We start from the raw sequence: 12486 nt of genomic DNA, 5'->3' as shown, positions 1-12486 counted from the left end.
GATCGGAAACAAAATAACAGTTTTGAACGGCTCATTGGTAAATGCTGTTTCGATTGTGAAACAAAATGTTTGTTTGTTTTTTGGTTCCTGGGTAGTAAGTTTTATTTCCTAATTGCTTATGCCTCAAAAGTATAGAAAATGGCTATTATTCCCCACAAACTTTGCTTTTGTGACAAGGACAGTGATATTTTGAAATGTACCTATTTTCCAGAACATTCCAGATAGATTCAGTGCTGGACATCCAGAAAGAGTAAAACATGTATTGCTAGAATGTACAGCATACAAGAGAGAAAGATTGCAATTATTCCAAGCACTAAAAGAATGGGGAGTAAGTAATTATTCACTCAAGGATATTTTAGAAGAAGAAACAGATTATAGAATTCATAGGGAATTATTTAGATTTTTGAATGTTACAGGATTGGTAAATAAGATTTAATATTAGTAGTTTTGTTTTTTGTTTTTTTCTCAACCAAGTTGTGCTCCATACTCCAGTCCAGTAGGTGACGGAAATGCACCTTGTAGTTGGTTTGCCAACTGCCATATAAACAACAGAAGAAGAAGATTCAGTGCTGGAAGAAGAAGATTCAGCACTTGGAGTAACTTCTAGAACTTTCTAGAACTTTCCAGTAATATAAATAGTAGTAAAAATACAGGGGCCTTAAGCCCAACAGTCCAGTTTAGTTCCAGCAGCCTAAGTGGATACATATCTGTAATTTTCTGAGATGGCATCAAGAGGCTGCAAGCATCCGGCAGACGCATTTTGCTATGTCTGCGGACAATTTATCAAGACAAGAGCGAAAAAGTACTCTGTGGAAGCATCTGCTAAGATGTGTGAGGCCTACAAGGCATATTTCGGCATGCCTGTCGGGGATCAAGACAAACCCTGGGCACCTCATTTCACCTGCGAGCACTGCAAAAAAACTCTGGAAGGTAAGATGGACAAATTTTTGCTCTGAATTTTATGTTATAAATTTGTTAATTTTTAAAATTGTAAAAGTTTTTAATTTTAAAATGTTTTACAATTTTCAATGTTATTGAAAAAATATATCATATGAAAAACATATTATTCATGGGTGAAATAAATGTATTTTTGTAGGATGGTACAGAGGGGAAAAGAGAGCAATGAAGTTCGCTATCCCAAGAATTTGGCAGGAACCCACTGACCACTCAAGCAACTGCTACTTCTGCATGGTGGACCCTTCCAAACGTCGGACTGGCAAGAATGCACCTGCTATCACGTATCCGGACCTTCCTTCATCCATCGCCCCGGTGCCACACTGCTATGAGCTCCCCATACCTACTCCTCCAGAGAGAGAGCAGCCGTCTTTAGAAGAGAGCAGCAAGTCAGAGAGCGAGGAAGACATTGCAGATCCAGATGACAATTTCAGAGGTGGAGCTGAGGAGAGAAACCCATACTACCCGAACCAAAAAGACCTCAACGCCTTGATTAGAGATCTTGGTCTTACCAAGTCCAATGCCGAGCTTTTGACGTCTAGGCTCAAGCAGTGGAACTTGTTGGATGAAAGTGTGCAAGTAACAGATCAGAGGAAGCGTCACCAACCTTTTTCCAGCTTCTTCACCCATCAAGATGGGCTCTGCTTCTGCCACAGTGTGACCAGTCTGTTCGAGGCAATCGGAATCGCCTGTAACCAGAATGAGTGGCGCCTCTTCATTGACAGCTCATCCAGGAGCCTCAAAGCCGTGCTGCTCCATAATGGTAACAAGTTCCCGTCTCTTCCCCTGGCTCACTCGGTGCACCTCAAAGAGGAATACAACAGCATCAAGACCTTGCTGGACGCCTTGAAGTATAATGAGTACGGCTGGGAGGTCATAGGAGATTTCAAAATGGTGGCATTCCTGATGGGTCTCCAAGGCGGTTTTACCAAGTTTCCCTGCTATCTTTGCCTTTGGGACAGCAGGGACACCAAGGCGCACTACCACAGGCGGGACTGGCCACAGTGGACCGAGTTCTCTGTGGGGAGGAACAACGTCAAGTGGGAGCCACTGGTGGACCCCCGGAAGGTGCTGATGCCACCACTGCACATCAAATTGGGCCTTATGAAACAATTTGTCAGAGCTCTAGATAAGGAGTCGGCAGCCTTCAAGTACCTTCAAGACTTCTTCCCTAAGCTGTCTGAGGCAAAGGTCAAAGCCGGTGTCTTTGTCGGACCACAGATAAAGAAGATCCTGGAGTGCAATGAATTCCCCAAGAAGCTCACTAGTAAGGAGAAAGCGGCTTGGAACAGCTTTGTCGCAGTGGTTCGGGGCTTCCTGGGCAATCACAAGGCCGAAAACTATGTGGAGCTGGTTGAGACTCTGGTGAAGAACTACGGCACAATGGGCTGTAGGATGTCCCTCAAAGTCCATATCCTTGATGCTCATCTTGATAAATTCAAGGAGAACATGGGAGCGTACTCGGAGGAGCAAGGCGAGCGCTTCCATCAGGATATTCTGGATTTTGAACGCCGCTACCAAGGACAGTATAACGAGAACATGATGGGAGACTACATTTGGGGACTGATTCGTGAAAGTGATTTACAGTATAATCGTAAATCTCGAAAAACTACTCACTTCTAAATCTTTTGTAGTCATTTTTGTATTACTTTAGTATAAATACATGTTAATTTGGATTCATATGTTGTTTTTTCTGACTTTATGTGAACGAAAAGACACAAATTCACCCTTTTTCTCATTGGAAATAGGTACACTTCAAAATATCACTGTCCTGGTCATAAAAGCAAAGTTTGTGGGGAATAATAGCCATTTTCTATACTTTTGAGGCATAAGCAATTAGGAAATAACACTTACTACCCAGGAACAAAAATTGTGTTACATAGTGTTACCATTGAACCACGGCATTTATTTGGCATTACTTTTATTCAGTTACATTGTGGTGTAATGCAGGGTTTTTTAAACATTTTGATGCCAAGGACACCCAAAAATTATGATCCACTTGCGAGGGACCCCCTGTGTGAGAAAACATGTTATTTGCTAAATTAAGTGTATATAATTACATACAATAATTACAAGTGCCATTGTGCCTTTTTCTATTATGGTAATGTTTTAACCCGAAGAGAAACATTTTCAATTTAAAAAAAAAATATATATATATATATATATATATATATATATATAAGCCCTATTTTTACAATAAATATTATTTTAAAGCAGCTTTAAAAAGAATAGTAAAGTATAACCCTTATTTCTTAGAAATAATGTTTTTTTCTTTTTCATAATATATGAAATTATATAGCTATAAACTATGGATGTCAGTAGAATAAAATAATCATGATTAATGTCATAATTTCATAATGAACTGGTAATAATTTCAAATTGTCAAAAAAGTTTTACTTTCCTCTTTTTTTTTTTTTTTTTTTTTTTTCGCGAATTCCAAGAACCCCTTTGCGGCCCAGACCCCACTTTGAAAACCTCTGATGTAATGTACAGAAATGTATTAATGAAAATATTCACTGTTCAAGACCTTTTTCACTTGGCTTCACCGATCATCCAAAAGAAGATGACATTTTTATTTAATTATTCTAATTATAATTCTGACTGTATTGCATATTAATAAATGCAAATTTACTAATAAAACAAAAACAAATTAACTTTATGCTTTTATTGAGTATTGATAGAAGAGACTGTGAATAAGAAAGCTATTAAGACTTACAGTATATTACTTGTAAATATTTGGCTTTATAAAGTATTTATTTGAATTATTATTTTTTTGTATAATTATTTAGAGTTATATCATCTCCCCCTAGCACTTTTCTTTTTATTATTATTATTATTATTATTATTATTATTTTCTTTGTATTTATTTGTGTAAGAGAGAGAGTGTGTGTGTGTGTGTTTATAAGTTTATCTTTCTGTATTAAGTTTAATATTTGTAATTATACAAAAAACAAATTATAAAGCTGATGTTTATTGAATTAAAAACAGCTACTTGGTACTGAGCAATAATGGAAAATAAAAAATTAAATGAAATACAACAATGCTGAATGTGAAATGTCAGTGTGAGAATGACATGGATCAGCAGCATTAGCGAGTCGAAACGTTTGTCTGGTTTTGCGCTTTGATCAATGGGAATCTTATTGTGCTGCCACCTGCTGGTTTGAGAAAAAACAAACAAAAAAATACAGCCATGCCGTTCTAGTGTTAGCCTCAAACTCCTTCCATTCCTGCCATATGTCTGTGTTCTTATTTTCCCACATCTCTGCTTGATACACAAGGCACATAGTTACTTCTATGCTTTAAGAGAAGTTTTCTCCTTATTTAGTAGCCATATTTTGTTTTTGTCTGGTACTCAACATATGTCTGTGAACATTAAAGGGATAGTTCAACCATAAATGACAATTCTCTTATCATTTACTGACCCTCATGCCATCCCAGATGTGTATGACTTTCTTTGTCCTGTAGAACACAAACAAAGATTTTCAAATGAATATCTCACCTCTGTCAAATCATGATTTCAAGCTTAATTACACTTCCAAGTACTTGACACATGCACAGAGCCAGAACCCTTCTAATAGACCTTATTCACAGTAGCACCATCTTTACACGCACAGTATAAAGCTGTATTAAGCTCTTAGATTGTCCAAAACCCATGTTGTCTGTTTTTGTCTACTGAATGTTCTTGGAAAGATATTTTTCAATGTTTTGTCCATGGAACAATCCAAAAACACTTTAAACTGCAGAACAGCCCATTGAAGAGACTGTAAGTCTATCCCTCACAGCCTTGTTGTCATTCCTATTAAAAATAAAAGATGGCGCTGCTGTGAATAAGGTCTTTTGGGGAGCCTACAAGCTTAGCCTAAAATAGCATAACTCAGCCCTCCCATAGACATTCGATGGCGGTACCCTGGCGAGGAGACAAGATGCTGTTCTTTTTGAATCAATGACTATGGAGGAGATGCCTCAGTGTGCTGAATAAACTTCTTTTGTGAGGAAACAGCTCATCACTTAATGAATTGAACACCTGATTGCTCTTCAGCATGTTTTACACTAAACAATGCTTTTGGAATGAACAATGTGTAGATTTACGACAATAAAATGATGTTTTATGAGAAAATTCACGGAAAATTTTGCGACAGGTAGGTGTAATTTTACGGCTCAACCCATTCATTTATATGGTATCCTCAAACGGTGACTTACTGTTGTAACATGCTTGTTGACTGTTATGCTCTCTCCTATTGTAGAACCGCGGAGGTTGTTATCTCCATACATATATACAGTATATAAAAAGAATCTGTGACTAGATGGTGCTATAGGAAGTGTAATCGAGCTTGAAATCATGATCACCAAGGAGACTACTGTCAATATTTATAGTGAAAAAGGAGTTTTCTGTTCTCACCCAAAACCAATTGGATTGCTTCAGATGACATTTATTTAACCACTGGAGTATTATAGATTACTTTTATGCTCCCTTTATCTGCATTTTTGAGCTTCAAAGGTCTGGCCACCATTCACTTGCATTGTCTGGATCTAAAGAGCTGAGATATTCTTCTAAAAATCTTCGTTTGTGTTCTGCAGAAGAAAGAAAGTTATACACATCTGAGATGGCATGAGGGTGAGTACGTGATGAGAGAATTTTCATTTTTGATTGAACTAATCTTTTAAGACTGAATTCAACCACTTGTGTCCATATAAATGATCATTAATTTAAACAGTGAATAGTTATTATTGTGTTCTGCAACTGTGTGCCAAAGTGTATGCTTTATGTTAGGTTGCCATGGAGTGTGCAGACTGTGTGTGGAAGGCAGAGCTGCTCAGCTGTTGAGATTAATTCCAAGAGATCTTTTTTTGGCTGATGGGTCAATCTCTCTTTCATTCTTTCATGTTCTCTAAGGGTTCTCTTTTGCTTCTGTAATAGAGGTGTTATGGATAGAGATGCCAGCTCTTTTTGTGGATGCAGAAAAAGGAAAACATTTGGAAATAAAGACACAATGCAGAGCAATTTTTGTATTGAGACATTTTCTGTTTTTTTAATACATTTCACATGTGGCTTATGGTTGCATAAAAGATACAAACACATTTAGTGCTTGCAAAGTTAATTAATTTGACTACCCAATACACATACTGACACACACATTTTGGAGCACATTACAAAATTCCTCTTACTCCTTAATAACTACTTTCTTACTTTCTATTTAATCACTTTTCTCTTGGTTTTTGAATTGACTTTCTCAGTCCTCTTGGATACGAGTTGCTCCCTCTTCTGATACTGGCCCCTCCCTCTTGCTCTCAGTAACCACCTCTGTGTAGGTCACATCTGGGCTGGACTTCCTCCCTTTGGGTGGAGTGACAGCAAGTTCTGCCTCCGCACCCTCCTGGCCCTCAGCAACAGTGCGTTCCTTCTTCAGTTTGATGCGGAGCGATTCTTTATTGGGTGCTTTCTTAGCAATGTTGTCCCTCAGCCGTTCTCCACTCTGACGTATCTTCTCTCGCTGCTCAGGGGGCACAATCTTTTCACCGAAGGTGTTGATTTTGGTTCCGAGTGTTTGGCCCGTCTTACTCAGGCTCTCCTTGGTCTTGCTGAGGTTCTCCCTTGTCTTCTCACGAGTCTTGCTCATGTTCTCTTTGGAGAATGCAGCTTTGATGTTCTCGATGCCCTTTAACCCTGACTGTTTCAGACGTGCACCTCGGGATGACTCCGCCTCCTCTACCACCATGTATTCTTCATCAGATGATAGGTCAGCAGGGATGTCATACTCATCTGGCTCCACCTCCAGGTTAGCTAGCCCCGCTCCTTTGGGAGTCTTGGTGACAGCAACAGAGGGAACTTCAGTTTCACCCTGCCATGGCAGACAGAAAAGAAAGACCATTATTCACTAGGAAAACACAGACAGAGAGCATTGCACACATTTCAGGTGTTCATATGTTACAGGTGTCACACAAGCCTTCAAACACTTGTAAAGCCTCAGATGGCACACCCCAGTGTTTTCACTGACTGTCTGGTGCATATTGTACACAAAAATGGCAAGAACTGACTTAAAATGGCAGTTCCAATCTGATTATTTTTACAAAACTTCCAGGAGTCAGGGTGCACTGCTTTTTATTAGTCTGCCTGATGTTTGTGGCATCAACTCTTTGATATTCAGAGTTTTAATTGTGGCACTTATCAGCAATTAAAGGAAAGTTTGTTCAGAATCAGAATCTAAAAGGAGATTAAGATAATAAGGGTGTAACGATCCATCGATCTGGATTGATGCATCGATCCAATGACCAACAATCCAATGTTATTGATACAACTCGTAAATATCGATATTGACATTTTTTTAAGATAAACTTTTATTTTAATACTCTCATGTCAGCCACGTCCGTACGCATTTCCGTCAGGCGTTGAAGCAAACTTATTACATTAATTTGACTTTATGAGCACTAAGTATGCTTTTCTTGTGGGACAAGGATGTGCGCAGAGTCTTTGAAGCCAAATTGTGCTCTACTATCCGTGCAGCATGCGCACACGTCAACCGGACTTCCCGTGAAAAGCGAGCTCCATTGACAGGATCAGTGTAAGCACGTCAAGAGAGCTCCTTAAAATGTGAGTTCTCATGACAAACACAGAGCTGCTCACATGCGCGATTAAATCGGGCTTCCACCGATATCGTTGCGCATGTGACCCATTTGGATTTTACTTGAGAATTTGCTATTTTAAAGTACCATGGAGAAGTTCAACCATGTGAAACATCTTGACAACGCTGACATTCTGAACAGCACTAACGAGGGAAAGGGAAACACCTGCTCAATTCCAGCATCAGTTATAAGACTTTACACATCTATACATCAACATCCTTACTAACATTTATCCCAGTTAACTGTGGAAGTTGTAGCCAAGAAAATCATGGATAGCATGGATAGTTGGAAACAAGTCATGGGTATGTAAGTGTTTTGCATTGGATTAAACTGAAAAGTTTGCTCTCATCAAACAAGTGACGATCACTTGTGTGTGACTTTATTATTTATATTATTTATCTGTATACTTTTTTCAACATCTGAAGTACCTTATTTTGTTGTGGATGTCCCAATGTGTATGCAGAGAGCTGAATAAAATAATCAAATTACATTTTGGTTGCATTTGAGGGAAAAATTTTAATTGATTGTGTAAAATAGGCACATAATATCGAAATATCAATCGCTGGCCCCTGAATCGACTCGTGTCAGACTTTGAAGTATCGGCAAATATTGGATCGCAGGCCAAGAGAATCGATTCAAGAACACATTGTGATGAAACGTCCGATTTACACCCCTATAAGATAACCCCTTAATACCTCTGGAGTTATTGGCACTCCAACTTTGGTAAAACATCACAAAAAAGTTTTTTATTTTATTTTTTTCATTTTTGGACTCTGCCCCCCTCTACAAAATAATGGATTACCAAGCAAATATTGATCCATGGCATTTCATATTTTGGCTTTCATCATCATTTGTTTATCTTTCATAAGCAGAAAAGAAAAAATGTCAAAAACTAAATTTTGAGCTGGTTGAATTGACACGGAACGACCCATTAGATAAGCACAAGCAGTGTTGGGTAAGTTACTTAAAAAAAGTAATCCACTACAAATTGCTAATGACTTCTAATTTAAAAAAATATTTGTAATCAGATTGCTTTACTGACTATATCAAAAAAGTAATCACATTAATATTTTAAGTTACATTCTAAAACACTTTTCACAGAAAAGGTTTTGTTTTTCTATGCAACCAGTTTAAAATTGTCTATATTTCCGCTTTGTTTGTTGTCTCATGAGAGTTGCACAATCAGCACCACTCGTTTTTTCCCTTACAATGACTCGCTAGGGGGTGCACGCCCTACAGCTGTCACAGAATTGCAAACAGACATACATATATGAACATAATTCATGTTTAAAATTTATTCCACATTCACAATATTATTTTAGAAGTCACTTTACAAGTTCATCAAACTATTTCTTTTTTTTAAGTGGGTGGTTCTTGCTCAGAATACGCTGCAAAGTGGACCAGATATTACTGGCTACGTGTGACTATACCCTTCCCTTGACTGCAGAGATCATTAGGTCTGCAAGAAAGAACGACATTACGTAGATGTATACACATGTATGTAAATTGTATATATATATATATATATATATATATATATATATATATATATATATATATATATATATGTGTGTGTGTGTGTGTGTGTGTGTGTGTGTGTGTGTGTATAAGCTCCCTATTCAGGAAATAACCTTAAAGACTCTTTACAGCTGTGTGAGCAGCTCTATATTTGGAAAGATCAGAATACACACCCAAATTCATACTATCATACTCACACACACACACACATTCTCAGACTAATTTTGACTGTTTTACACTCTACTTTAGTCTCTTTCTGGAAATCTCTTGAATAGACATAATAAAAATATCTTTATGTCACATATCTGTAAGACAAACAGGAATAGGCAGTCAATCAGCTCAAGAAATAACTCTCAAGTGCGCCCCCTATTAGTAGTGCAGCAGGTGTCAGTGTGAGATTACAGAGCCAATTTACTATTACATCAAAAACCATAAAGCAACACCATCATGCCATCATCCATCACACACATGAGGTAATTTACTTGGGGAAGGTGTATGTATGACAGTGCATATACCTGGTAGATAACAACTCTGAACTTGTTGCGTGTGAGCAGCTCATCCTGTGTAGTTTCCACCTTCTTCACACGAACATTCTGTTTCTCTACACGTGAACGCACTTCTTTAACGTGTGCACTCACACGACGGGCTTTCTGCAGCAGTTTGTCAACAGTGGTTGCCGTGGAGCCATGGTCATGAGCCAGTTTGAGAAGCTCGGTTTGGACGGCGCTGACTGAGCTCTCAAGCTGTTGCTGTCGTTCTTCCATGCGCTGCTGGCTCGCCTGGACCCCATCGATGATCGTGGACACACGTTCCAGCAGAGACAGAATTGACAGGGCCGAGACGGGCTGCCCGGACTCATCCTCCACCCCAAGCATGACATCTCCTCTCTTTTCCATCTCTGACTCTCTCTTTTGTCCCCAGAAATACAGCTACAGGGCCAGAGATGGGTAAGGGGCCAGACAGGATCATACACAGAAAAAGTAAAGAGAGAAATCTACACTCTAGAGAGAGACCCCACTGGAATCTGACTAACTCCACCCCTGCGTACACACACACACACACACACACACACACACACACACACACTCACACACATATGCATGGATATAAATACAACTGTAAGGGGATATGAAGACATTTTTGGAAGCTGCATCACAGAAGCAATGGAAAGCCCCATTAATTCATACATTCCCGTACTGGATGTGTTAGGGTGGCTCGAAACATTTGTTGCTTTCTCATCTCTAAAATATCTCAAATGAAAGTGGCATTGCTTCACAATTGATCTAGAGTAAAAATATGTGCATGTGTGTGGTGAATTTACTTTTATAAATCTGTGCTCCTGTGACACTATATCTATTCAACTGAAGCCAACAGCTGCAGCACACACAAATACACACACACTAAACTGACTCTAGAGGTGCTTTTGCATAGCTGTTTTGACCTTTGATCTCACATCCTTGGTTTCCCAGGATGCACTTTGACTTACTGTATAAAGTAAAATTAAGGGTCACTAAAGAACATACGTATTTGCCATAAAAATTTATCCCACAAGATTAAGAAAAACCCACAAACCGAAAAGATTTCACAAAAGATAACACAGTTCCCTTAAAGCTGAAGTGTGTAACTTTATCAATGTTATAATATTTTCTCTTATCACCGCTTAATATGCAAAAACAACTTTAAGAAAATGACAGGTTAATTTTCTCAAAAGCTTTAAACACTGTGTCTCTGTGGCTCTATGAAAATGGCTCTGTTTGTTTTGAGCGACCCATCCAGCCTAACACAACAACAATGACTCCCATTTTTGGCGGGTCTATCTGTTTGTTCCTTCAACAGCAGACGGGGCGTTTTTGGAAAGATGTTTGAAAACAATGTTTATTTTTTGCGGTTCTGTTTGGTGGTGCTAGTGGCGCAGAAATTACACACTTCAGCTTTAAAATCACTTTAAAATGTTTACTGTGTTTAATCAGATTGGTCATGCAGGAATATAGAGACATTATTATGGCAAGCTGATTTAGCTTTTAATGCTCCTTGCATTTTTACTAGTAATATTTTAATTATCGATAATATATTTTCTACTAGTAAGAAATTCAATTACAGAGTTCTCTATTTGCATTTTTACCAGAAAGTATTGCAATTAAAGAGCTCTACAATTACATTCTTTCTAGTATAAAATTCAATTACAGGGCTCTGCAATTGCATTTTTACTAGAGTAGTAAGCATGTAATGGCAGAGCACTGTATTTCAATTAATTAAACACATCTTTAAGGCAGCAATAGCGATAGATTGTGTTTACATTAAGTGCAAATAGTGTTAGATGCTATTTGCACAACCTCTGTGGGACTCTAAATAAACACAATAAACATGCTGCAGTGATGCCCATAAACTTTATGTTAGTATTTATTTAGGTGTGCAAATAGTATTTGCTCTTCTATTTAATACTAGCATAAAGTCTAGGGGCATCACTGCAGCATGTTTATTGTGTTTATTTACACCCTACACCAACCCCTAAGCCTAACCCTAACCTTCCCTTCCAAAACTTAACAATTTGTTTTACTACACTATAGTCTCACCATGGTATTTTGCAGTAAAATCATGGTAACCACAACATGGTTACTATCAATGTTCCCTCTAATTTTTTACAGCACTGAGCACATAAAAATGTATCTGAGCACAAACTTCAAAACTGTGAGCAATGTGTGCAAAAATGTCTTCTGTGACCATACCAGTAGTCTACATAAAAAGGGCATGTTACCATAAACTAATATAGTTTTGGATTACTTACTCCCTTCTGTTAACTGTTTTACAACAAGTACAGCAACTAATAATAATATGAAAGTACAATATTTTTAAACAGCCACATTTTATTAAACCTATATATATATATATATACTGACATCATGGTGCTGCTAGACCTTCATCAGTCCCTTGACTGGCCCTGCAGGTCTGTGGAAGACCTCTCGCAGAGCATCATTTAAAAAACACAGATGCACCACAATAGTAAAAACACCACATACACCACCACATTATTACAGTAATAATTAAGGTCAAAGTATTGCTAGGCACTATTCAAATCAAAGTATATGGCAGCGGGGGCGTGGTCAAGTGTCCGTCCGGAGAGAGAGAAAGCGGTAAGGGCGCTTGCACCTGAGCTAGATTATGTCTAACATCTGTCTCTAATTACAGTGAGCATGGGGAGAGCAGCATATAAGCAGCCATACCACCAGCAGAGAGGGAGAGAGAGTTTGGCATGAGAGTCTCATGGTGAAGCTACTGAGTTGTGACATTAAAGAATCGTGATAAAGACTGTGTGATGATTAAGAGGCTGTGACTAGGACCTGTGATGCTAAAGAGTTTGTGAAGCTGAAGAAGTTATGGTGCCATTTGTGACTG

At 38.3% G+C, this 12486-nt stretch overlaps 2 protein-coding genes across 3 annotated transcripts; one reads left to right on the top strand and one right to left on the bottom strand.

The window, feature by feature from the left end:
- The first annotated feature begins 32 nt into the window (after positions 1 to 32).
- On the top strand, positions 33 to 3755 carry LOC127440312 (uncharacterized). Of its 2 annotated transcripts, XM_051696828.1 has the most exons (3): positions 33 to 328; positions 475 to 930; positions 1097 to 3755. In XM_051696828.1, the coding sequence occupies exons 2-3, from the start codon at positions 723 to 725 to the stop codon at positions 2575 to 2577; spliced, it is 1689 nt and encodes a 562-aa protein (XP_051552788.1). In that variant the 5' UTR covers positions 33 to 328; positions 475 to 722; the 3' UTR covers positions 2578 to 3755. The 2 variants fall into 2 exon arrangements, with proteins under 2 accessions (XP_051552788.1, XP_051552787.1); XM_051696827.1 differs by having other exon boundaries at positions 33 to 930.
- A 2204-nt stretch (positions 3756 to 5959) lies between these two features.
- cavin4a (caveolae associated protein 4a) lies at positions 5960 to 10112 on the bottom strand. Its single transcript, XM_051696836.1, has 2 exons — positions 9609 to 10112; positions 5960 to 6794 (listed from the first exon to the last, which is right to left on the bottom strand). The coding sequence occupies exons 1-2, from the start codon at positions 9987 to 9989 to the stop codon at positions 6186 to 6188; spliced, it is 990 nt and encodes a 329-aa protein (XP_051552796.1). The 5' UTR covers positions 9990 to 10112; the 3' UTR covers positions 5960 to 6185.
- Between the last annotated feature and the right edge of the window lie 2374 nt (positions 10113 to 12486).

Source organism: Myxocyprinus asiaticus, chromosome 5 (genome assembly GCF_019703515.2).
Source record: "Myxocyprinus asiaticus isolate MX2 ecotype Aquarium Trade chromosome 5, UBuf_Myxa_2, whole genome shotgun sequence".
NCBI lineage: Eukaryota > Metazoa > Chordata > Actinopteri > Cypriniformes > Catostomidae > Myxocyprinus > Myxocyprinus asiaticus.
The sequence above is the reverse complement of the archived record's forward strand: the minus strand, read 5'-3'. Positions and strand labels throughout refer to the sequence as shown.